The sequence below is a fragment of the Lontra canadensis genome, unplaced genomic scaffold (assembly GCF_010015895.1).
Source record: "Lontra canadensis isolate GAN:19392208 unplaced genomic scaffold, GSC_riverotter_1.0 scaffold32, whole genome shotgun sequence".
Taxonomy (NCBI): Eukaryota; Metazoa; Chordata; class Mammalia; order Carnivora; family Mustelidae; genus Lontra; species Lontra canadensis.
The window spans coordinates 1,781,754-1,805,318 of NW_022631026.1; the positions used below are offsets into that span (position 1 = coordinate 1,781,754).

The following is a 23,565-nucleotide window of genomic DNA, read 5'->3' on the forward strand; positions in this document are numbered from 1 at the left end:
TGTGTGTGTGTGTGTGTGTGTGTGTGTGTAGGCACAAGACTTGTATCAGAGTACAGACTTCCACCAGTTCTGGGGATTCTTTTGCACGCTGCTATATATGGATATAAGTTAGACACAGTTGTTCACAACAAACACGAATTCCAAGATTTCTCAAGAAGAGGAGAGCCCTCAAAGTGGATTCCACATCTCAGCATGGCGCCGAAGCCCACTTCTCCACGGTTCCCTCCTCCTGTCCCCCCATAAGATCCACAGAGCCTATGTCAGGACACGGGAAGGGGGACACGGAGAACAGCCTTAACTGAGGACAATTCCCTGCTAGACGTAAGTCCCTCCGAGAGGTTGCAGGAGGTTGGTGTTGGGACGACCTGCTCTGCCTCTACCCATCAACCCTCCTTCCCACTTACTGCCCCTGGCAGCCCCCTCCATCGGGGGCACGCCTCGTGGTGTGAAACCCATGGCTCTTGATTAAAGGTGACCACTGTCCAAAATACCAGGCACATGAGCGGAAGCAGTAAGCGTGGGCCGCCGCAGAGCAGGGAGATGCACGTGAGCTGCAGCAGGGCAGCAGAGGACGGGTGTGTCTGCGCAATGCTCGCAAGCAAGCCAAAAGAACACGACAGGGAGAGCGTGCTAACACCACCACGCGGCCCTCAACCAGCCTGGGCACTAAGAGGTGGAAAGCACGATTGGACATAAACATGCTGGAAGATAAAGGGCAAAGTGCACTTCTGGGCCCACACAAAGATCTGCTGTGACAACAGTGACGCCTAAGCCCCCACTGTGACAATGTCTGCGATGCTCTGGGTCTAACCCACATCTAGTGCGCTGCACGGCAGAAGCCTCACGATTAGTGGGGAGCTCAGTGCAGAGCAGACCCCAAGTGTCCACGTGCAAACGTCTGCAGTCGCTCCACAGCCTTCTGAGTGTACGAAGTTCACACGGCGAGCACAAGTCCTTACTCCAAGCCTCTAGAAGTGTCTGGACTGGATCAGTCTGGGCCCTCATCCCGGGAACGTGACTCGCACAGAGCCGGTGTGGCGCAGACATGAACGACGAGGAGCCGAGGAGGCCGAGGGGCAGGAGCCGCGCGGGGAGGCGGCCGGGCAGCAGCTCCCTCCTGATGAGGGAAGGCGGACGTACGCCCTGCTCATGGACAGCCCCGGGCCGAAAGCAAGGTGGCCCGGCCTGTGTCTGGCTACTGCTGGTAGCAGGTGCGGGAGAAGGACCCGAGGGAGGCCACAGGAAGCACAAAGGAACTCGCACCCGATGACGCGGAGGCACACAGCCGGCCCAGCAGGCAGCGGCTGCTGAAATTCAGACTCTGCTGTCAGGATGACACTCCAGAGGAAGGGGCTCGGGTGGGGCGCCCGACACCTGCTAAACCGTCAGGAGGAGCGACAGGCACAGGACTGCAGCGTCTGGCCGGGAGGCTGGAGGGTCCGTCAGAGGGTAGACGCAGAGGGTGAGGGCCTTCTGCCTCCCCAGCAAGGCCCAAGGCAGACGGGACCACCTCATGAAGACCTATGGGTAGGGCTCGGTCTGTGGATGGAGGACCCCGATCACGAGACCCTGCCAGCCTGGACCAGACACGGGGCTACACGGCCCAGATGTGCCCGCAGGGGCAGGCTGGCGGCGGTCCCCGCCACACCTGTCCAGCGCTCCAGGGAGGACAGAGGAGGGCTGAGTGCAGGGCTAAGAGCCCACAGGGCAGACACGGATCTGGGGCACCAGGCAGAAGCCCACTCCAGGCCCTCTGGCCACGCCTGCCTTCAGAACTGGCCACAGCTCCTTGGACCTCCCATCCCCCTGCCTGAATGTATGTCCCAGCTGTTAGCCCACACCTTTCCCAGCCCTGTGGGACAGGCAGGTGCTTCACGGCCTTCATGGGTCAGCAGACGGAGAGGACCCCAACACCAGATTCTACCCAGAAGCCAGATGCACACCTGAAGCTGAGCAAGGCTGGTGCCGTCGTGGCCAGGCATCTGGAGATGACAGCTGTGCTCAGATGAGGGTCAGGGCCCTGGGGAAGCAGGCGCTGCTCACGCATACCCGGAGGCCGTGATGGCCACCGCTAGTGTGACACCTTCTTGCAATCCACTCCTGTGAGTGTGAGGGCAAGACCCATGGCCTGCTTCTAGCGGACAGGGTACGGTGAAGGCAGTGGGATGTCACTCCTGCGATTCTGCTGTGTTCTACGGCAATGCTAAAGGTACGTGGGAGGTAAAATGAAGGTCAGCTGATGTTAAGTTAATCGAAAAGGAAATTGGTCAAAAAAAGTTTAAAAGTCACTTTTCCAGAAGAGGACCGCCTCTATTTTCAAGGTCCCATGCCCCGGGGTAGAGGCAGAAGTCGCAGCAACACCAGGGTGGTGGGGAGACAGTGCCCCACAGGCAGGTGCAGGACAGCCTTACACAGAACGGCATCAGGCTTCCAAAGGGAGGAGACCCAAAACCACACAGAGCAAGAGTGCCGGGGAGTGGGGACCAGTGTCTAAGTGTCAAGTCTGTTACATCCCAAATGGCCAGGGAAGATTCCGGGTGACAGCACTGCCCCATCACAGTTGGCTGGATGTAAGGACCTTGATCTGAGGCAAGGCACAAGGAAGAAAGACACAGCAGCCTCTGCCGGAGAAGCCCCCCGACACGCTGCCGGTGGGGGAGAAGGGAAAGCCTGAGCGGGCTGCTGGGAGGCTGTTCTCAGCGGTGGCAGAGCGCCAGTTGAAGCCACAAACAGATAAAGAACATAAGGGGCTCAGGGGCAAAAGAACCTTCAGAAAACAACTTTACTGCCCCAAAGACAAGAAGTGTTAAAAACACAAAGGTAGGGGCGCCTGGGTGGCTCAGTGGGTTAAGCGTCTGCGTCGGCTCAGGTCATGACCTTGGGGTCCTGGCATCGAGTCCCGCATCGGGCTCCCTGCTCAGTAAGGTGTCTGCTTCTCCCTCTGCCTCTGCCCCTCCCCCCTGCTCATTTGCACGCTCTCTCTCTCTCAAATAAGTAAATAAAATCTAAAAAAAAACCAAAAAACCAAACCCACAAAGGTCTACGTGAACTTAAATAGAAAGACCCCTGTGAAGAAACCCCGGGGAGCAGAGGGTCCCAGTGCAGGTTCTTAGACACGGCGCGCCTGGGGCCCCAGGCGGGCAGCAGCAGACAGCCGCATACGCCAGCATCCTGAGGCCGGGTCAAGAAGGGGGAGGACACGGAAAGTGGGGCCCGCGTGCAGAGGCTGCCGGATGCCCATGAGGCAGCCGGGCCCGCTGACACTGGCGGAAACACCGCAGAGACTACACAGCACGAAAGAGACTGTACTCCGCTGACAGAGAAAGATGGACTGTGGGGTTCTCCGCAAAGCCAGAATGGGAACACCAGCTATGGGCAACGGCAAAGACAGGAGAATGGAGGAAGACGCGTGGCTGGCTGGGCGCCAGACATCTAGGCTGGCACAAACGTCAAAGGCCCCAAAGACTGCAGAGCCAAAGAGCACACAGGGCAGACGCTTACTAGGGCCACGGATCCCCCCACGCATACCGCGTGCACACATGCCAGCACACACACACGTGCATGCACACAACTGGCTACCCTCCCAAGGGGCACAGTGAACTAATGCAGGACCCCTGTGTCTCTCATCGGAGACCCTCCAGCACATCAGTCCCCTGCCCCAAGGGGTCCCCGTGCCTGGAGCAACCGCGACTCCAGCCTCCAGTCTCAGACCGCGGGCCACTGACTGCAGCTAGCGTCCCTGTGCGGTATCGCAGCTTCTCTGTGGGTGCAGCGCCTCTGTCCGCCCTCAACCCCTCTAAGTCACGCACTGATCCATCAGAAACGTAAGACCCGTCCTGCAGGTGCGTGACAACACCTGCGAGTACTCACGTTTGTTGTAGCACGTGGCCAGCACACCCTTGTCGGCAGGACTGGTGCTAATGTGCCAGATCTCACCCACTTGATGGAGGAGGACGTTTTTATTTATAATGTTATTCTCGTCATCGAAGTCTACGATGTGGATCTACAAGCACAGTAACAGAGCACATCAGGACTTCACTTCCACGTACCTTAATTAAACACAGTGATCGCAAAGAATAATCAAAAGCATCTTTAACATTTTTACTTAACTTACTGTTACCACACCAACAGCATAGACTTCTGTGAGCTCACCTCCCTGGGTTCTTCTCAAAAGACAGGTCTGAAATCCCCATGGAGTATTTTTAAGTGTGCAAGCCACGTAGCCCAGCCCCCAACATACCCAGTGCTAAAGAAACAAGACAGCAAAAGCTCCATCCCCAGGTGGCTTGGTCAGGCCAGGGCTGTCACTAGGACTGGGGGTGTCAAGGGTTGTGCAAATGAGCCTAGAGCCTCTGAGAGCTGCCCGTGGCTATTGGGCACACGGAGCCGCCACCCAGCCAGAATCAGGGCACCCACACGGTGCTCACACCAAACAAGGCCTAACTCAGTTCATACACCAGCAGTGATGGAGGTGGGAAGGGGCGAGAAAGCATCACACACGCACACATCTTAAACATCTTTCCAGAAAGGAGTGCGACGGCTGCCAATGCTCACAATCGCACCACATATAAACATGAGAGTATCATATGTCAGCCACGGAAGGCTAAGTAAGCTCCCTCAGTGATTTTCTGGACAATTTTTACAGGAATAAAATGATTATCACATTCACACTTCTATCAGTATCCAAGTCAATGAGAAAAAGAAAACATTTGTTTTAAAAATGAATTTATACTAAGAAATTATTCATGGATCTTCATGAAGATCTATGTCCAGAAATGTTCACGGCGGCATTGATTATCACGATGAGAAATCAGAAGTCAGCTTCATGTCTGGCAGTGGGGAACTGCTCAAATATATTGTGGTATTTGACTATAACATAATACTACAAGCCATTCCATATGCTATAAAGGACCGTTTAGTGCCGGGGAAGAGGGTCCGTAACATATATTTAAGGGGAGAAGAATGAGCAGCCATGTGAGGGCTGCGGGCGCGCGTGAACCAGGGGAGAGTCGGAGGTACACGGTGGGGCACCCGCGGACAGCAGGACCGCGGCAGGTTCTCCCTTCGCGTCGTTGGGGGCTTGTCCGTAGTTTCCACATTTCGTGTGTGATTAATATGCATCACTTTGCGATCGGAACATTAAATGCTGTTTTAAAAAATGTTTCCATGACATCCAAAGCCTCCACACTCCACACTCGGTTCAGAGAGCCTGGTTCTAGTCTTCACGACTTCCCCCTCCGCTCGGTTTGGATGGCAAAATAACCTCCCGCCCCGACAAAGGGTAGCTCTGGACCCAGAACGCAAATCCCACGTGGACACTGCGAGCCTGTGTGGCCTCGTGCCTCAGTTTCCCACATGCGCACTGAAGATGAAGGATCACCAGAAACCGAGTGCAGGTGTGCCCGGCTCACCACGGTGCACACTCGTGCCTTCCCCCCCTCTCCTCTGGGGAAAAAAATCACTAAAAAAATCACTGCTGCTACTTTTACTTTTAAAACTGCTTTCAGGGCACCTGGCTGGCCCAGTGGGTCAAGCGTCTGCCTTCGGCTCAAGTCGTGATAACAGGGCTCTGGGATGGAGCCTGAAGTCAGGCTCTGCATCGCGCTCCCGCTCTGCAGGGAGTCTGCTTCTCCCCCCCCCACCACGTGCACGCTCTCTCTCTCCCGATCTCTCTCTCTCTCTCCAATAAACAAATAAAATCTTTTATAAATAAATAAATAATAAAAATTACTTTCAGCAAGTTCTTCCTGCCATGTAGCCTGTGCAGTTTCCACGCTGGGTTCAAAGGTACAAACCACGTTATCTTAGAACTGTTTCCTCCGCACACCTGAGGGAATTTAACCTGTAAACACCTTCTCCCTCTGGGGACATGTTACACATTAAAAAGCTATTAACAATACTAAGTAATGAAGTGATTCCTGAGAGAAGTATCCAGTGGACTGAAGTTAAACACACACGTGTGCTAAGACCCAGGAGCCCACTGCTGGGTCTATACCCAAGTGACACCAAGACAAAAGACGCGCACGGCATGGCTCACAGCAGCTTCGCCGGTGATCGCCGACAACGGGGCACAGCCCAGGGGTCCAACGACAGCACAACAGGGAGGTGAACTGTGGTATATCCGTAACACGGGCTGAGGAGCTATAGGTGACGGTGGGGGCAGTCCCATGACCATGGCATGGGGCTGGGGGTGTGCACAAATGTGTAAGATACACAGGCTGTTCACTTCAGACACACGGGATGTATGTACATCATGCCTCACATGCAAGTCCACCAGACTGAGCATAAGAACTAAACTAAAAAGAAAAAAAAAAAAGTCATTCTTTATTGTATCTAATGACTTAAACATTTAAAAATAAGAATTCGGGGTGCCTGGGTGGCTCAGTGGGTTAAGCCTCTGCCTTCGGCTCAGGTCATGATCTCAGGGTCCTGGGATCGAGCCCTGCATAGGGCTCTCTGCTTGGCAGGGAGCCTGCTTCCTCCTCCTTCTCTGCCTGCCTCTCTGCCTACTTGTGATCTCTTTCTGTGTCAAATAAATAAATAAAATCTTTAAAAATAATAATAATAAAATAAAAAAATAAAAATAAAAATAAGAATTCTGGGGGCACCTGGGTGGCTCAGTAGGTTAAAGCCTCTGCCTTTGGCCCGGGTCATGGTCCCAGGGTCCTGGGATCAAGCCCCCCATCAGGTTCTCTGCTCAGCGGGGAGCCTGCTTCCCCCCCCCCCCCCCCCGCCTGCCTCTCTGCCTACTTGTGATCTCTGTCTGTCAAATAAATAGGTAAAATCTTAAAAAAAAAAAAAAAAATAAGAATTCTGTGATGCCGATGGAATAGTGACGATCCACACGGGGAAGGCTACAGTAAAATCAGTAAATGTTGAACATCTGAATCGTTCTTCCAAAAGATTTATTACAATACATAAATAGGAACTATATAAATGTTGAAAGTGAAATAAATGGATTTACTAAAACCTGTCCCAGAAAATAAATGAACAATACAAAAATGATGGAGTATTAAATAGTTCTACAGATCATGGAAAGCATGGGGCGCCAGGTGGCTCAACGGGTTCAGTGCCTGACTCTTGGTTTCAGCTCAGATCTCGAGCTCAGGTCCCGGGATCCAGCCCCACATTTGACTCCGCGCTCCACAGGGAATCTGGTTCTCCTTCTCCCTCTGCCCCCCTACCCTGCACATACCCGCACACATGCTCTCTCTCAAATAAATGAAATATTTTTTTTAAATCACGATAAAGAACAATTATAAACACAAAGGTTTTACGATAGCATAAATTTCACAAGCAGAATATAAAGTGGCATGCAATTATATAAAAGTCATGTGTAAACACAGACTACAGGGCAATATACAAAAATGAGAATAATGTTGGGGTTTTTTTAGGGTAAAGAGGAAATTTTTTTCTTTCTTCTTTATTATTTGACACATTTCCTACTTATCTGGAAATCCATTAAGACCGAAAAAAATGAATAGAGGCACTTATATGTACTATTTTCCTGTTCCCTAATCTATCCCTCTGCAATGCACCCAAATGCCAAGAAGCCCACAGGCTGACACACCAGAGCCCTGGTATCAGAATTCCTGTTTGCTGGCTCGGTCGGCCCACCCTGAAGAAAGCCCAACGCCGCTGGCACCGACTCACAGCACCCCGCCCGCTGACCTCTTCCCCTGGTCCAGGGCCTGTGGCTGCCGGGCTCTCCTGCCCAGGGCCCCCCTGCTCCAGGTCACTCTCATCTGGGGGAGCCTTCCTTCTCACCACCTCGCCAGGATGCCCTTTTCTCCCGTGTGAGGACACAAAGCCCATGCTGTCCACACGCTGTCCACATGCTGTCCAGGCCTTGGAGCCTGATCCAAAGTTCCTCTAGGATCCTTTCTGCACTTCTGGGCACAGGGACACAGCAGAAAGGAGGGACATGTCTAAGACCTCCCCCTCCCATCAAGTCCATCTCTCCTAATCTGACACGTTCGGGTACTACTACGGCCCTTAACCTTCATCTTCAAGCTTGACAGTCCTGAGATTTTCCCACACATCCTCATTTACAGTAGGTTCCCAGACAGGCCCACAGGATACGTCTTCATGAAATGTTTTAATCTAGGCATGTTCAGAAAGAACGATAAGACATCACCACCGTAAACAGAGATCAGAGTAATACTGGCTAGCATGTAAGATGGGCCAGGCACGATGCTATCTGACACACATTATCTCCATTAATCCTGAAAAGAGCCATGGGTAATCACTAGCCACAATCTACAGGTAAGAAACATAGGCTTGGAGAGTTGACGTAGGGTGTCTCCTGCGGTTAGAAGCAGGACTCCAGAGCATGTGCTCTGAACCCCCAAGCCATCCAGGGCACACAGAGGCCCCCCGCACTCCGCACGGCAGCAGGAGAGCAAAAATGAGCCCCTGCCGCCAGAGAGGGAGGCAGTATCTCCAGCTGCCTGTTCTCAGGGCACCACCGGCTCCCTGGCTTACACTGGGCGTGCAAGGAAATATTCTGTGCAAGACATCTCTGCAGTTACAGGGCAGTTCTGACACCAATGCGAGGAAAACACCACAGTGTGTGCACACAATTACAGGGGTGCAAAGGAAGGAGCAACTGATATTGGTTAAGAGTCAGGCGGACACGCCGCCGTCACCCTAAACTCGCCACACCACAGCTGAGTTCCTAAGACGCTTTCACAGCTTATAATGAAGATCAAACTTGTATACTGTGAATTACCATTATTACCTTTAAATAGTCTTTTTAAAGTTGGATTTACTAGTGCTGGGCTGAGGGCGCAGATGACTCTATAAAAAGTTAGGAGTAAGAGTCATAAAGTTCATTAGGAAGTCAGTAAAGATGTCGACGCTCCCTCATCTTCCTGGGGAATGGGGGCTTTGAGAAAGGTGTCCCTTGCCACAGACCCTGACTCCGCCATGGCCCGGGGCCAGATCTGAGCCTGACTCCAGGCCACTGCACTGTCTCTCCATCTCATCTCTCCCACTGAACTGAAGGTAAACAAACTCTTACAAATTAAAAAGAAAAAAAGAAAGAAAAAACTTAAAAATATGGATAAAGTTAGAAATCAAAAACGAAAAGCTCCCTTCCTAGGGAACGTTAAGGTTCCGGCGGCTGGGCCCCGGGCACATCTCCCTGCTGGGGCCCGTGAGCCAGCGGGACGAAAGGTCTGGCCCGTCCGCCACCGCAGACCTCACACCACACTGTCCACCACGAGACGCAAACAGGCCCTCCAGGCAGCTCCTTCCGAAGAACACGGCGCAGCGGGCGCTAGACCTGGAGAGGGCGTCCTCCCGTGGGCCGCACACCTCCAGCGCTCTCTCCTCCCGGCTCAAGGCAGGACTGCAAAGCTCCCTTTCAGCGTCAGTCCACTTTGCTTTGGGGGGATACACGGGGTGCACCGTGATCCGGGACCAGGGGACCTGCGCCCGGTTTTGATTCTGCCGCTCCCCGCCAGCGGACCCTGTGCTGGTCACTCACTCTCTGGGCTCGCGCTTCAGCTAAGTATACTTAGGAAAATGGATTCCTTGGATTTCTTCATTAGACTTGAAACACAGTGATCCTTCAGCTAAGACTTAAAACAGTAAGTTCCTATCAAACATGCTACGTGCTTCCCGGGGCTCACTGTGCCTGTCGGCTAATACTTACCGTCCGTATTAATACTCCTTCCCCACACAAATAAGCCCCAGTGTATGGACATCCTTTGTCCATGAGGCCAAACTATACTTGGGAACCACAAGAAAGAAAGAAAAGAAAAAGACCCACATTCCACGCTGCCCTTGTGCCCAGCGGGGGCACTTCTTGGACGAGCACCGTCCTCGTGCATGTGGGCTACAGTAATGAACAGCACAGGCGGTGCCTACACACAGGGGCGTGCAGTGCTCACAGCCCTGGAGGCGGGAAGGCCGAGCTCAGGGTGCCACAGCATGCTCGGGTCTGAGGGGAGCCATCCTCCGGGGTCCGATGACCACCCTCTCCCCATGTCCTCACGTAGCAGAGGAGGAAAGACACTACAGGTCCACCCCATTCACGACGGCTCCGCTGCCATGACCTAAGCAACTTCCAGGGACCCTACTCCCTCCTACCATCACCGGGGACTGGGTTCCAACCTCTGAACCCGAGGGAGACCAACATGCAGAGCCAGCAAGTGGGCAGGACAGAGGTCCTCTGCTGCGGCTGGCCCAGGGCTGGGGAAAAAGCTGGGACCTAAGAGTCACTGGGAAACCCCCAGTGGTCTCTATCATCCCATTTCTAGACAGAAGCCCAACAACTAAAAAGCTATGAAGTAGAACTCTGTTATAAAAAGAAATTCTGAGGGGTGCCTCAGTGGGTTAAAGCCTCCGCCTTCGGCTCAGGTCATGATCTCAGGGTCCTGGGATCGAGCCCCACATCGGGCTCTCTGCTCAGCAGGGAGCCTGTTCCCCACCCGCCCCCCCACCCCGTCTGCCTCTCTGCCTACTTTCGATCCCTCTCTCTCTGTGTCAAATAAATAAATAAAATCTTTAAAAAAATAATTAAAAAAATTAAAAACGGAATTCTGAGATGTAATCTATACTGAGAAAAGGGGGTGGGGAGGGGGCAGCAGAAGAAGGGGTGAGGGAGGAAAGGGGTTCCGTTCCAGGTCAGGGCGGGGGGCGCTGAGTCTCGATGTCTAACAAAGGGCCGTGTGTTTCTTGGGGTAGCCGGGGCCAACAAGGACAGAGCTCGCAGACAGACGCGGCTGAGGAACGAAGCTGACCGTAGTCAAAACACAAACACAGGAAAATGGAGTTTACAAATTAAAAACAAAAGTTAAAAAGTAAAAGATCAATCCAAGGGAAGAAGCCACTGGTGTCACCCCTTCAGGGATTCACCTTCTCCCTGACCGTGCGGGGAGAGGACAAATCCGCGTCCTCGGTCACAACGGCTCTTCCCCCAGCTGCTGCAGAAGCGGGAAGTTAGCGACAGGCAAAGGGAATCTTGGGGAGAACCGCATGCAGAAGCGAACCCCTTGTTTGGAGTCTCTGCCTAAAGCCGCCACCGGACAGCCAGCGAGCACACGGCCTCCGCGGAAAGCAGCCCACCGTCCCGCCCACCCCGTGAAGGAGGACCAGCAAATGAAGGGCCCACAGACCAGCCGGCTCCTAGCGCGGAGCCGCGTGCAGACTGAGAGCAGAGACTAGAGCAGTTCATCTGACAGAGAAAACGGGCCAGCGACTGTGACAGCTTCAAAAATTTCCAGAAAAGAGCCCAGCTGAATTAATTAGGACCGGTTCAGGGACTGGCACTTTCTAGGGAATTAATGACTGCCCAGGAGCTGATGGCCTGAGGTGAAGCCGGGGGCCATTAACCCTCACCAGCCAGCGGGGCCAGCCGGTGGGAGGCGTGGGAGCAGGGCCGCGGGGCCAGGGCCCCCCACCTGGGCAGGGCTGCCTGATCTGGGGGTGGCTCCCAGCACTAGCACCGTGGGGGTACGGGTGTCTGCGGGGAAGCCTGCAGGATGCCTTCAGGCCACAAAACCCGCCACCCCGGTTGCAGGTGGAAGCAGGAGGGGGAGGGGAAGGAGAGCAGCTGCACTCCTACCATATTCCAGCTCGCCCTCCTGCAAAAAACCCCAGAACTGCTCGGGACCAATCCCCTGCCTGCTTGGAAATGGGGTCAATGACCCCCACCCACCGAGGTCGCAGGTGTGGGAATGGCCCCCACCCGGGCCTGAGCAGCGCCCCGCTTCCCTGTAGGACAGATGTGTGTCTCTCTGACCCGCAGTCATTGGGCAGCCTCTGGGGCACAGGACCCCCCCTTCCCGGCCTGTCCCAGCACCCGGGAGGTGGTGCTGGGGAGGGCACAGCCGAGCGGGCGCCTCGGGGACCACTGCCAGCACCCTACACAGTCCTGCTGCTCAATGTGGAGGCACAAAGCCGGGAACCCCATCCTCACAGACCCCCAGAGCCCGGGTCACCCTCACTGTCAACAAACAAGCAGGGAGGGGCTCCAGGAGGAGGGCTGGGGGGCCGGGGGGGGGCCAGTTTTCTCCCCTTACAAATGCGCTCCAGAACCCTGTTCTGATGAGGACAGCGGTGGGCGGGGCACCTGGGTGGGAGGCGGGTAAAGCATCTGACTTTGGGTTTGGGCTCAGGTCGTGATCTTGGGGTTGGGGGATCGGGCCCCACGATGGGCTCCATATTCGGAATCCGCTAGAGATTCTCTCTCCCTCGGCCCCTCGCCCCGATGTAGGCTCTCTCTCTCCCTCAAATACATAAATCTTTAAAAGTAGTAGTAATAACATCAGAGGGAAACAGAGGAACGAGCGTACTGCTCCTGGAGGGCAGCAGAAGGGCAAATGCTGTGCCCTCACCGCCCCGGGGGGTATCCTCTTGGGGCCGCCCAGCTGGGAGGCAGCCTCGGGAGACACACACCCCGCGTGGGAGGACACGCACCACGTGGGCAGGGAGTCAGGCCTATCGCACAGGAGAGAAACGCACGTTGCACGGACGTGTGAGCTTGGCCTGTGTGAGGGGAACACACGGGCTGGGCGTGTAGGGGCACAAGCTCAGGGTCTGGCCCTCCCTGCTCTCGCGGCTCCCCAGCCACGCCCCAGGAACGAGACCCCCGGGCCGCGGGCCAGAGCCACAGCCCACCCTCCAGGCCCACCATCCTGGACTCCGAGGCTGGCCCGCGGCGCGTGCCTGTTGCACCTCCTGGCATCTGTCCCACCGCCTCACGAGCATGCGGCTGAGAGCACAAACCCAGCTGCTCACCCTGACGCAGCTCACACGCCAGGCCACGGGAGGGACCGCAGGGTCCCCCCAACACACAGCGTCCGTGTGAACCGAGGGAGTGCACACACGCACGCATCCCCAACGATGTCACCCACCTTTCCCAGAGACGGAGGGAAGCGCCAGCCTGGCCGGCGCACACTCTGGAAGTGTCCCCCATGAAAGGCGGCTGGAGGCGAAGCGTGGGAAGAGGAGGCTCTCAGACGCACCCCCCACCCTGATTCAGCGTGGCTGCGGCCTTCCCCAGCGCTGTGACGAGAACGTTCTGAAAGGAAGGGGACAGCAGGTGGCACCGGGTTCGGGAAACACAGCATCCAAGCAGCCGTCACGTGTCGGACATTCGGGAAAGCTCCCCAAAGAGCTCCATCCTTGATGCCATAAAATGTAAGTTAAGCACATACCTTCTCTGGGCCCTACAGAGTTGGGCTTCGGGAAAACTGGGCTTCTAAGACTGAGTCTTAAGGACAAAAGTCATCCATTTCGCTAGGTCCAAGGACTGACGGCTATTTTCTGGAAACCAGGACTGTCTATGTCACGAAACCACACCAACAAAACGGGCCACACAGAGCTACAAACAGTGTCGCGGGATGCTGACCTCACGACCCCGGACCACAGCGCCCTGCACGGTGCTCCCCGCCAGGCCGCCTGCAGCCTGCCAGAGACCTTGCGCCAGCACGTCAGGTCATCCGGGGCTGCTCCTCTCTCGGGGTCACAACCAAGTGCGACTTGTGGGTGCCCTCGTTGCCTCATCTGGCCTTTAACTCACTGAGCTCCGTCACGCATGATGACATGAAAGTAATTTCCTCCCTAATCTCAGAAGGCTAAAAACTGATCCCTGTACCCAAAAGGTCCTCAGGACAGCCTCAGGGCCGAGAGGGAGAGAAAGCAGGTGGGCGAGGTGAGGAGCACCAACGCCTGGAGACAGGGCGCCCGGGGTTCTCCACCGCCCACCCTGCGCCCAATTCTCAGCCAAGCCGCGGGACAGAAGCCATGAGTGCGACTTCAGAGCCCACCCAGCCCCTCCCCCGGAGGCCGCACCTGCACCAGCAGCAGCTCTGAGCTGGCGACCTACACGCCAGGACCCTCCTCCCCGCGAGAGCCCACTGGAAACCATCTTCCTAAGAAAGTCATTCTTCCTGACATTCTGGCAGAAGGAACTTGACACACACGTTCAGAAAAGTGAAAATTAGGAAAATGATCTATCTCACAAATGATCACCTCACCCAAAGGTTACTGTGGCTCGAATTTTGAGGCTGTTTGACCCGTTTCCTCCTACTTCTTCACCATGTGTAAGACTCGCGGTTGAACTTGATCCACCACTGTTCTGAGGCATAACTGACGTAACATTCTATGGGCCCCATGGACCTAACGAGTCAACATTTGTAGCCACTGAGAAATGGTCTTTTTTGACACTACTGTGATCACACAATAGATAAAATTTTAACATTTCACCGAACAATTCTGAAATTATGCCATTAATGAGTTTATAACTTAATGAGTGCAATCTATGATGACCGCTCCACCACGAGGAACCAGGTTCGACTGGGTCCCATCCTGTGAATCTGCCACCATAGAAAGCAGCTCCCTTCAACCTGATTCCCACACATTTTGATGGCTGCTAAGTGTTTCACAATTATCTGTAACATTACAAAAATATTCCTTGTATATAAAGGTTTTCCTATTGTAAGGGCCTGCTTAGCCCTGTTGTTTATGCAGTAAGCTTAGATTGCCCCTGCCCCTCCCAGAGGAACTTACTTAAAAACAAGTCCAGGAAACCAGTCCCAGGTAGCAAAGCCCAGATACAAGGGCCGGTCAGGCCAGGTGGAGACATCCAATCAGTGGGGCGCACATACTGTCTCCCTAGCTACCAAGGAGCGTGGGCCCCGCCTTTTGGGCACCAATTCTGACCAAGGTGATAGGCTAGTGCAAATGTCTACTACGGGGTGAATTGTGATTCAATTGACCTAGCAGGACCGTGCAGCTTTCTCTGTGGGTTTCAATCTCACTGGCCACCTGTGTGTGGCCAGGCCCAACCACATGGCCTTTGCTCTCTAGAAGTTAGTCTGCGAGGCTGGGAGGGGTCGCCTCTTTGTAAGAGAGGGCCCCGACCAGTCGGTTTGATTCTCGATGTCGGCACGAAATAAAGCTTTGCTTGACCTTCGCTTTGTATCAGTCTCGCTCCTTTGATCACGGACCCATTATTGGAGGACCTAACACCTATGTTTTGGATACAGGAAATAAAGGCTAAATAACATAAACACTTATTTATGTTATTTATATGTTATTTATTATGTTATTTATAAATCTCTACATATAGGTCACGAGACCGGACGCCAAAATGACTGTGTCAATTTAAAAACACAGTGTGGCAATCTCACTACACCACACCCGGCACCAAACGCTTTCAAGGCCATCTTAAAGCCACCCCCTGCAGCGCAGAGGTAACTGGGTGGCCGCTCCAAGACACGCGGCCTGTTGTCCACGTCCCCAGGCTCCGAGACAGGTCACCTCTTCAGAACACCCCAGCACCCGTGAGGTACAGACGGCACACGGCCTTACCTCCAGCTTGGTGATGAGGAAAATGAACTCCAGCAAGGTCAATCCATTCGGTCTAGGTCAAATGCCTGCGTCAAGCCACGAGCCGAAGGCCGATGTGTCCGCAGCCAACGTCCTCGCTACAGCAGCGGCGAGAACAGCCCCTCCTGCTGTGCGCGGCAGTGAGAGCCTGGCCCCTGGCAGATTACGGCCTCATCCAGGCTCAGCTGGCAAGACCGCTGCGAGCACCTAACGTGGCCGGTCACCCGGCAGCCCGGGGACAGGCAGTAGCGCCGACCATGTGCCTGGAGAGCTCCTCATCACTGACGTGGCAAACCTGACATGACCTCAGATGGAAACCACGACAGCCACGCTGCATGGAGCACGTTTACATCACTGAGCTCGATTATTACGTACACTCGCATATTTAAATCCCAATGAAAGTTTTATTTTGTTCGTGTGGCATTAATTTTCTCAAGTGTTGCTTGAAAAAATCAAGAGCAAAATCGTTATAAAAGTAAGAACAGGCTTAGTAATTAACATGTATACATTTGTCAAACATAGTTACCTGATTATCATATTTGAGAGACTGCGTCCCGACCAAAAACCGAATGGCATCTGTTTCTGCAGTCTGAGGTGTGAGGGCGCGGGCCTGCGGGAGGGAGGAAAGCGCACACACATTTAAGCAGTTCGACTTGACAGAGTTTAGAAGGCAGTTACCTTCTCTGCGGCTGCTGGGGTGGCAACAGTTCAAAGTGCCCACTAGGCAACTTAGAAATGTGGATGCAAGGCCTTCAACTTTCGTATAACAACTTTCGTATAATTTCGTTGTGACATAACAATTCCATTTAAATGCATACGTAGAAACAATTATAAATGGGCACAGAAAATAAGCAATAAAGATGTAAATGGTATTTTTAATAAAACCACAATTTTCAACGGCAACAGACTGATGGAACAAATCATCCTTCAACAGTGCGGCAGAAAACTGCCCCCAGCAATGGCAGAAGAGGTGGTTTAAACCAAGCTCCGGCAGAGGGCAGCCATTCAAACGAAACAAAATACTATGAATTTGTTCCAAGGCCTCCTTTAAGGAGCTCCCACAGCGAAGAACAAATGCCAAGATCTTGGGAAGGAGCAAAGCATCGAGAGGCAAGCCTGACCTCCAGCCCGCTCTCGGCTAGAGGCAGCTGCCAGTCTGGAAGTGTGGCTCGCAGCTGACACTAAGGAACGCTTCGGACAGGCCCCTCAACTGAGGGTACAAACACGGAGTGCAGGGCCCGCCCCGGAGAAGGGGCCAGCAAAGAGTTAACATTCAGGGTTGGGGTCCCCTAGGGCAGAGGCCAGGAGTGAAGGTGAACCAGAAGGAGGTCAACCTGCACAGACTAATGCTCCAGGTCATCTTGGTCTGTGACTGGATTTTAAGGAACTGAGCAGACTGGTGCTCCTGAGCCGGCCAGCCACCTGCCAATCCTCCAGAGGAAGACAAAGACCTCCAAAGGTTCTATAGTTTTTCTCACAATGTCAAACACTCAATCAAAAATAACTAGTCCTACACCCAGTCAAAACCGTATGATTAAAAGCCAAACGGCAAACAACAGAAAGGCCTGCTGAGCATTCGGATGGTCAGGCTCTGGGCAACCAGCTGTAGAACATCAGGCTTTGTGCACAGGTTTGCCGGGAACACTCTCGGGAAGGACACCACGGGGGGAGCAGGAGCGAAGCGTGAAGGAAGCAGGACTGGCCAGAGGACGCAGAGGAACTGCGATGCCCACAGGGAGGCCGAGCCGGGATGGCCCCTCAGAGTGGAGCCATCATGGCCAGGCCCATCTGCGACCCTGCGCCAACCCCACCGATCAGTCGTTGGTAGCAGGCGCTCCTGGAGGGGGTGTGACTTAGGCCAACGCGGCTCTGCTCAGCTGAGGGCAAACTCTAACCACACCCACGGAGAGCTCCCAGCCACCCATAATCCCAGAACCTGCTGCACTTCCGGAAAGAGGAATCAGGGCGGAGCACCACAGCAGGAGTTACGATCCCTGTGCTTAATATTGCCAATAATTCAAAGACCAAATAAAGAATTTCAGGTGAAGAGCCTGAAGCCTCGAAAGGAAGAGATTGTTCATAACTGGTTAACGTTAGCGGTGGGACAAACCCAACCAAACCCACATCTCTTTCAGTACAACCAGGAAGTGTGCCGGGACCAGTCCCTCCACCCCCACAGCTCGCGCTCTGATGCCTGTGGGAGGAAAGGTGGCAGCATGAGAGGGACACAGGAAGCCTGTGGGGGGCGCAGGTGGCTGGGACGATGGGGCAGCGGCTGCGGGCTTTGAAGACGGAAGGAGTCCGTGGACCAGTGAGTACAATAAGCCCCTCTAGAAGCTAGAAAAGGCAAGGTAACAGCTTGGCCCCCAGCCTCCAGGGAAGAATGCGGCCCTACCAACGCCTTGATTTAAGCCCCATGAGGCCCACATGAGGCTTCAGAACTACAGAATTGTAAGGTACGAGATGCTGTTCTTTAAAACCGTTAAATTGGGGCGCCTGGGTGGCTCAGTGGGTTAAAGCCTCTGCCTTCGGCTCGGGTCACGTTCCCAGGGTCCTGGGATCGAGCCCCGCATCAGGCTTTCTGCTCAGCGGGGAGCCTGCTTCCCCTTCTCTCTCTGCCTGCCTCTCTGCCTGCTTGCGATCTCTGTCTGCCAAATAAATAAATAAAATCTTTTTAAAAAAATACATAAAACCATTAAATTGGTGCTGACTTGTTATATCAGCGACAGGAAACTGATACCACCACACACAGTTCACCATGTAGGCCACTGTCCACATGCTCGCTTCCCACATGCAGCTAGAAACAGCCAAGATGTCCCACGTCCTCCTCTACCACATCTTATTCCTACATGTGTTTCTCAATTTCTTACTCATTCTTCTTAAAATAGGGTGAGCAGGGCCCCTGGCGGACTCAATTAGTTAAGCATCTACCTTCAGCTCAGGTCACGATCGCAGGGTCCTAGGCTTGAACCCTGCATCGGGCTCCCTGCTCAGCGGGAAGTCTGCTTCTCCCTCTCCCTCTGTCCCCCTCCCCGCTCATGTGTACTTGCTCTCTCTTTCAGATAAATAAATAAATCTTAAAAATAAATAAATAAAACGGGGGTAGAGAAACAGTACAGCAGCCGTCCTGACCAGTCAGTCTGTCTCAGTTTTGACTTGGTTTCCACAGGAGGGGTGAACAAGACCTTTTCAGTGCCCACTGCCAAAAGGTTTGGAGACAACAATTTCATGTCATGCTCTCAGGAAATGCAACCACAGCCCCATGTCCCTACCCCTCCTCACAAAGGGTTGCTGGCAGAAAAACATTAACTACGAGAACACATGTCAGTAACAGCAAGAACATACATGTCCAGAGCAGTACCCACATTATGAGACGTCAGGAGGAAGAAATCCAGTCTCGCCAACCTGCCTACAACCTGCTCAACAGAACTGGATTGCAGTCGCAGACCTCTTGGCAAAACTGATGAATTCTTTGTGAGTCTATACACCTTCTGCCAAAAATAAACCGAGTAGAACTCTGCACATGATACCAGCAAATCCACAGATGCCCTGAATCCTGCTAATTAGAGTGCTGCTCGCTTAGAGGAAAATGACTGGTGAGGAAGCACCCCCGCCATTGCACAGACAACGCCCAGCTGCTTGGAAGGCAAAGCCCAGATCAACAGAGGGGATGCAGGGCAGGTTCCCCCTTCAAACAAGAACACGAAGACTCAAATGGAGGTACATGCCATCACCCCAGACAGAAGAAGCCTGAAAGCCCCTAAAACAGGGCCCAGAAGAGGACTCATCTGAGAGAAATGATTACATTCCACGAAAAGACTCGTCCATGCTTCGAGTCAGCAAGTGCGAGCTGACTATGTGACCCCTGCACCACGGCCACGTGTGGAAGGTGCCACAGAGGGCAGGACACTGGCCCTGCCCTCGGGAAACAGATTCGCAGGAGACAGCGGACAAGACCCAAACACAGCAATGGGAAATGACTATATATCAGAGGCCCCAGCCCAGTCCACGCAGCAGCAAATCAACATTGATCAAAACACACCCATGAGCTTGACTTCCAGAAGAAGACAGCACTAAGTGCCATCACTGGAAAGCAGAGAGAAATACGCTGTGTTAGTTGCCATGAGATGGAACAAAAGGGCAGCTCAGGCCTGCAGGGGCTGCTGAGGCCATCATGAGCCAGCATCCAACCTGCTTCATCCCGAAGCAATTTACAGAGCCCAGAACCAGAGCCCGGAGCCGCAGCCCTGGGTAAGCATGCAAGGAAATGAAGTCAAAGAGCTCACGTGTTTCAGAGACGAAAGCTGCCACAGTTTAGAAAAGCACTACGAGTGTGAAACTATGCATGCTGTCACACACAGCAAGCCCCTTCTTTTTTAAAGCACTGAAGAGGAGGGGCACCAGGGTGGCGCAGTCGGTTAGGTGTCCACCTCTTGGTTTCAGCTCAGGTCGAGGTCTTGGGATCGTAAGATCAAGCCCCACATTGGGCTCCACGCTCAGCTCAGAATCTGCTTGAGATTCCCTCTCCCCTCCCCCCGCTTACACGCATGCACTCTCTCCAAAATAAGTAAATAAAAATAAAAAACTGAAGAGAATTACAAAAAAAAAAAACTGAATCTTTAAAAATTACAGTGAAATCTCAAAAATATTGAATCTAAGATCATTTTAGTACTTTATTAGGTTAAAATAATAATAATAACTTAACTCTGGCCATTTGGGTGACAGATATGTGTCCGTAATGCTGGTCTTATGATGAAGGGAATGATCAAATGACCTTCTTAAATCTAGTCATGATAATAGTTTTGAGGTGCTCCAATGACCTCATTATTACAAGATCAAATTTTAGGTATAAGTCATAAAGCATCTGCATGTATTTTTACCTTGGTTCATCTTCATAACACAATGAAGGAAACCCAAAGTCAGGATGGATAATATTATTGCTACTTAGAAGATAAAGATGCTGAGGACCAGAGAGGTTAAGTGACTTGGTCATGGTCACAAAGCTCCTAGACTCCCAGCCTGGTTCTCTTTCTGCTGTGGTGACATGGGGACCTGGCAACATAGGTAAGATACTTACATATGGGATTGAAGGCAGAGCACAGGTCACGTTTTATCATTCTATGCCCTGTTCTCCAAAGAAAGGCCACAGCACGTGCCTGACACCGCTGTCTTCCCCCCACCTCGCCGTTCAGTGAGCCAACCCAGGGCGCGGCAAGTGGCGATGCCGGGGAGCTGGGCTCTATGTGGGGAAGGTCCCGGGACGCACTGTGGAAGGTCCACTCCACGACAGGGAGGCAACCCCAGGCCTCCCCGTACTCGCTGCGAACTGAGCATTCCCTTGGGCGATTCAGAATTGTCTTCACAGGCTTATTAGTCCGAGCAAGTCAATGCTCCCCCTGCTCCACGTCCAGCCCAGTTCCCCATCAGAACTTGGCCCACGCGAGCTGCACCCCAGGCGGGTGAAAGGCGCAGCCGGAAGCTGAGCAGGTGTAACAGAACCGGTGCTTTGTATGGCAGAGATCGGGCGGCTGGACCTTCTACCAGAAGCAGTCTCCCCGCAGGAACAGCCCCCTTTTTTTTAATTTATTTATATGACAGAGATCACAAGTAGGCAGAGAGGCGGACACAGAGAGGGGGAAGCAGGCTCCCTGCTGAGCAGAGAGCCCAACGCGGGGCTCGATCCCAGGACCCCGGGGTCATGACCTGAGCCGAAGGCAGAGGCTTAACCCACTGAGCCACTCAGGCGCCCCAGAAATGGCCTCTTTACCGCGAGCTACCCACCCCCCCCATCGCTAGGATGACAAACCAGGAAGCCGGCGACCACCCGATGTCCTTCCTCACACAGCAGGTCACCTCCTCAGTGTGCAGCAGATCACTTCGCAAACACAAAGAAAGTCAGAGCGAAAAGGAGGCAGAGCCCCACTTCCTCACTCTGTACTAAGTCAACACATACTTCTCCGCTCCATCTCGCAGCCCCGGATCGCAGAGGTCCGGAGTGCGGCAGACAAGCACCAAAGCCCTTGAGCCGCCCACAGAAAACTGGGGCAACAGCACTGCTCTTGGGGACGAAGGGGCCACACCACACACGATCACTGGTACATTCACCCACACCCTCACTCCTGTGCGTGCAAAGGCTGACCTTTCAGCCCCACCAAGCGGCTGCCACCTGTCCCTCGCCCACTCTGCTTTGCCCTGCCTGCCCCTCTGGAGCCCCTAGTGCAACCCAGTCCCATCGTACAGCGGAAAACTTGCCTCACACTGGAGCAGCGACACAGAAGCCATCAGCCGGCCTCCTGCAGACGTCGCCACCTGCCCTCCTGCCCAGAGAAGGAGACATCCCTGCCCACCTGCCCAGAGAAGGGGGAGCCCCTGCTACCCGTGTGCAGCACACAACATTGGGCAGCCCTCTCTCTTCTCTGTCCCTCTTTACTACTCTGATTTCTTCCCCTTAACTGGGAAAATCAAGTCACGCACCCCCTTGTCCTTTGAAAATGTCTTACCTTGACTCCTTTATTTCTCAAGCTGCTGCCAGACCCATGCTTAATGGCGGCGTAGACAGGGGGAGCCTTTCCTGACCCTGAGCAGTTCCTCCCCTTCTGCTGACCCGGCCTCACTGCAGCCACCCCGCAGCACTGCTTTCCCTGAGGCCCCGGCCCCACAGCCTCAGGCACCCCTGACGAGGGACCCCTCTGTCCCCTGGCCCCTGAGGACCCCGTCCATCACCACCGGTTCCCATTGCTCACACTGTGGCTTTGTGTCCACGGCTCCATCCTGACTCTCCCCGGGCCACACTTCCCTCCAAGCAAGCCCCCCCCCACAGGCATCATCACTGTGACCAGGCCAGTGGCCATGCCCACTAATCAGTAATCAGGTCCATGGCAAGCCGGAGGCTCTCTCCCTCGGCCTCACTGCACTGGCCTGAGGCCCCTCCCCAGGCCTGCCTGCCCTTCTGGCTACCAGCCCGACCCCTCCCACCCCTGCCTACCAGGTGGACCACATAGGATCCCCTAACCCCATATCCCGCCCTTCCCAGCTCCTCTCCAGCCACACCACCACCCCTCCCCTCTCCTTGCTTGAACGGCATTTCCACAACTGCGTACCCAACCTGCCTGACATGAGGCTTTTCACTCCAGCTCGCCCTCCACCTTCCAACCTCATCAAGTCAAATCGGGACCTCAGGTTTTTGAGCAGTAGGCTGAAGTCTAAATTTTGCTCTTCCAAACTCTAGGGAATAGAACAGCTAGTAACCACAGATCCAAAAACACAAACACAACACAAAAGCAAGAGGGAAAGTAAAAGCGGAAACAAAGACCGTCTTCAATGAAGCCAGAAACATCTATAATCCAAATACACACCATGAAGGAAAGACTCGAAGGCAGAGGTCAGAGCCAAGAGGGGGCTGAAGAGGGCCCTGGCAGCGTCCCCCTCCTGCCCCGCAGAGATGGCAGCACCATGGGCATGGGACGGCAGGACAGGTGCACGGCTGGTGGCAAGAGTCAGAGCAGGCCAGGCAGGCCAGGCATCCCGTCTGGAAGCACTCTGGTCACCCAGAGTGGAGGGGGTGCTGCCCCGTGGGCAGCTGGCCTGGGCCATCGTCTCTGCCGGGGGACAAATGAGGGCTGCAGGTTCCCTCACAAACCAGACCCAGGCTGCAGCAGTTCCCGCCAGCTGGGGCCGGGCCCGACCCCACGTACAAACCCCACAGCAGCTGGACAGAAAGGCTCGCCCACAAGAGACCAGGATCAGAGGAGCCCAGGAGCCCTGCAAGGGCGCCACCAGGAAGGACGGCGAGGCAGAGCGGCCGGAAAAGCCCTCAGAAGACACCCACATGCCGACCACATGCTGCCACAGGAGAGCCAAAGCTCTCTGTACACACTGTACACATGTACACACTGTGTGTACATGCTGTACACGCAGCCCGGCCTGTACGACCTAACAGAGCAGTCCCTCTCCAACAGTGAGAGAGGAAAAAAGGAAGAGAAAAGTACGAGGGGGAAACCAAGGCACAGCTTGGAGAAGACAAGGCACGACGACCTCAGCTGAGGTCTGGGCTCACAGAGCTCACTGAGGGAAGCGTAGGGCCACCGCAGGAAGGACACTCGGACGGACCCCCACTCACAGCAGGCGATGCGGGCGGGGCTGAGAAAGACCCCAGAAAGTTTCAGGTGACAAAGGACATCAAGTGCAAAACCGTACAATACCCAGAAAACAGGAAAATCAAGA

The 23,565-nt window shown here is 54.0% G+C and overlaps 1 protein-coding gene across 2 annotated transcripts in view; it reads right to left on the reverse strand.

Annotated features, from left to right (window-relative positions):
- The window catches only part of EIPR1 (EARP complex and GARP complex interacting protein 1), a 105,266-nt gene that overhangs the window by 76,664 nt on the left and 5,037 nt on the right, over positions 1–23,565 (reverse strand). Inside the window, exons 2-3 of one of the 2 annotated variants that reach the window (XM_032866762.1) lie at positions 15,869–15,952; positions 3,871–4,003 (exon numbers count right to left, since the gene is read on the reverse strand). In XM_032866762.1, coding sequence (XP_032722653.1) covers positions 3,871–4,003; positions 15,869–15,952 — 217 coding nt within the window. The remainder of the gene's footprint in view (positions 1–3,870; positions 4,004–15,868; positions 15,953–23,565) is intronic. The other variant, XM_032866763.1, reaches the window with a different exon arrangement.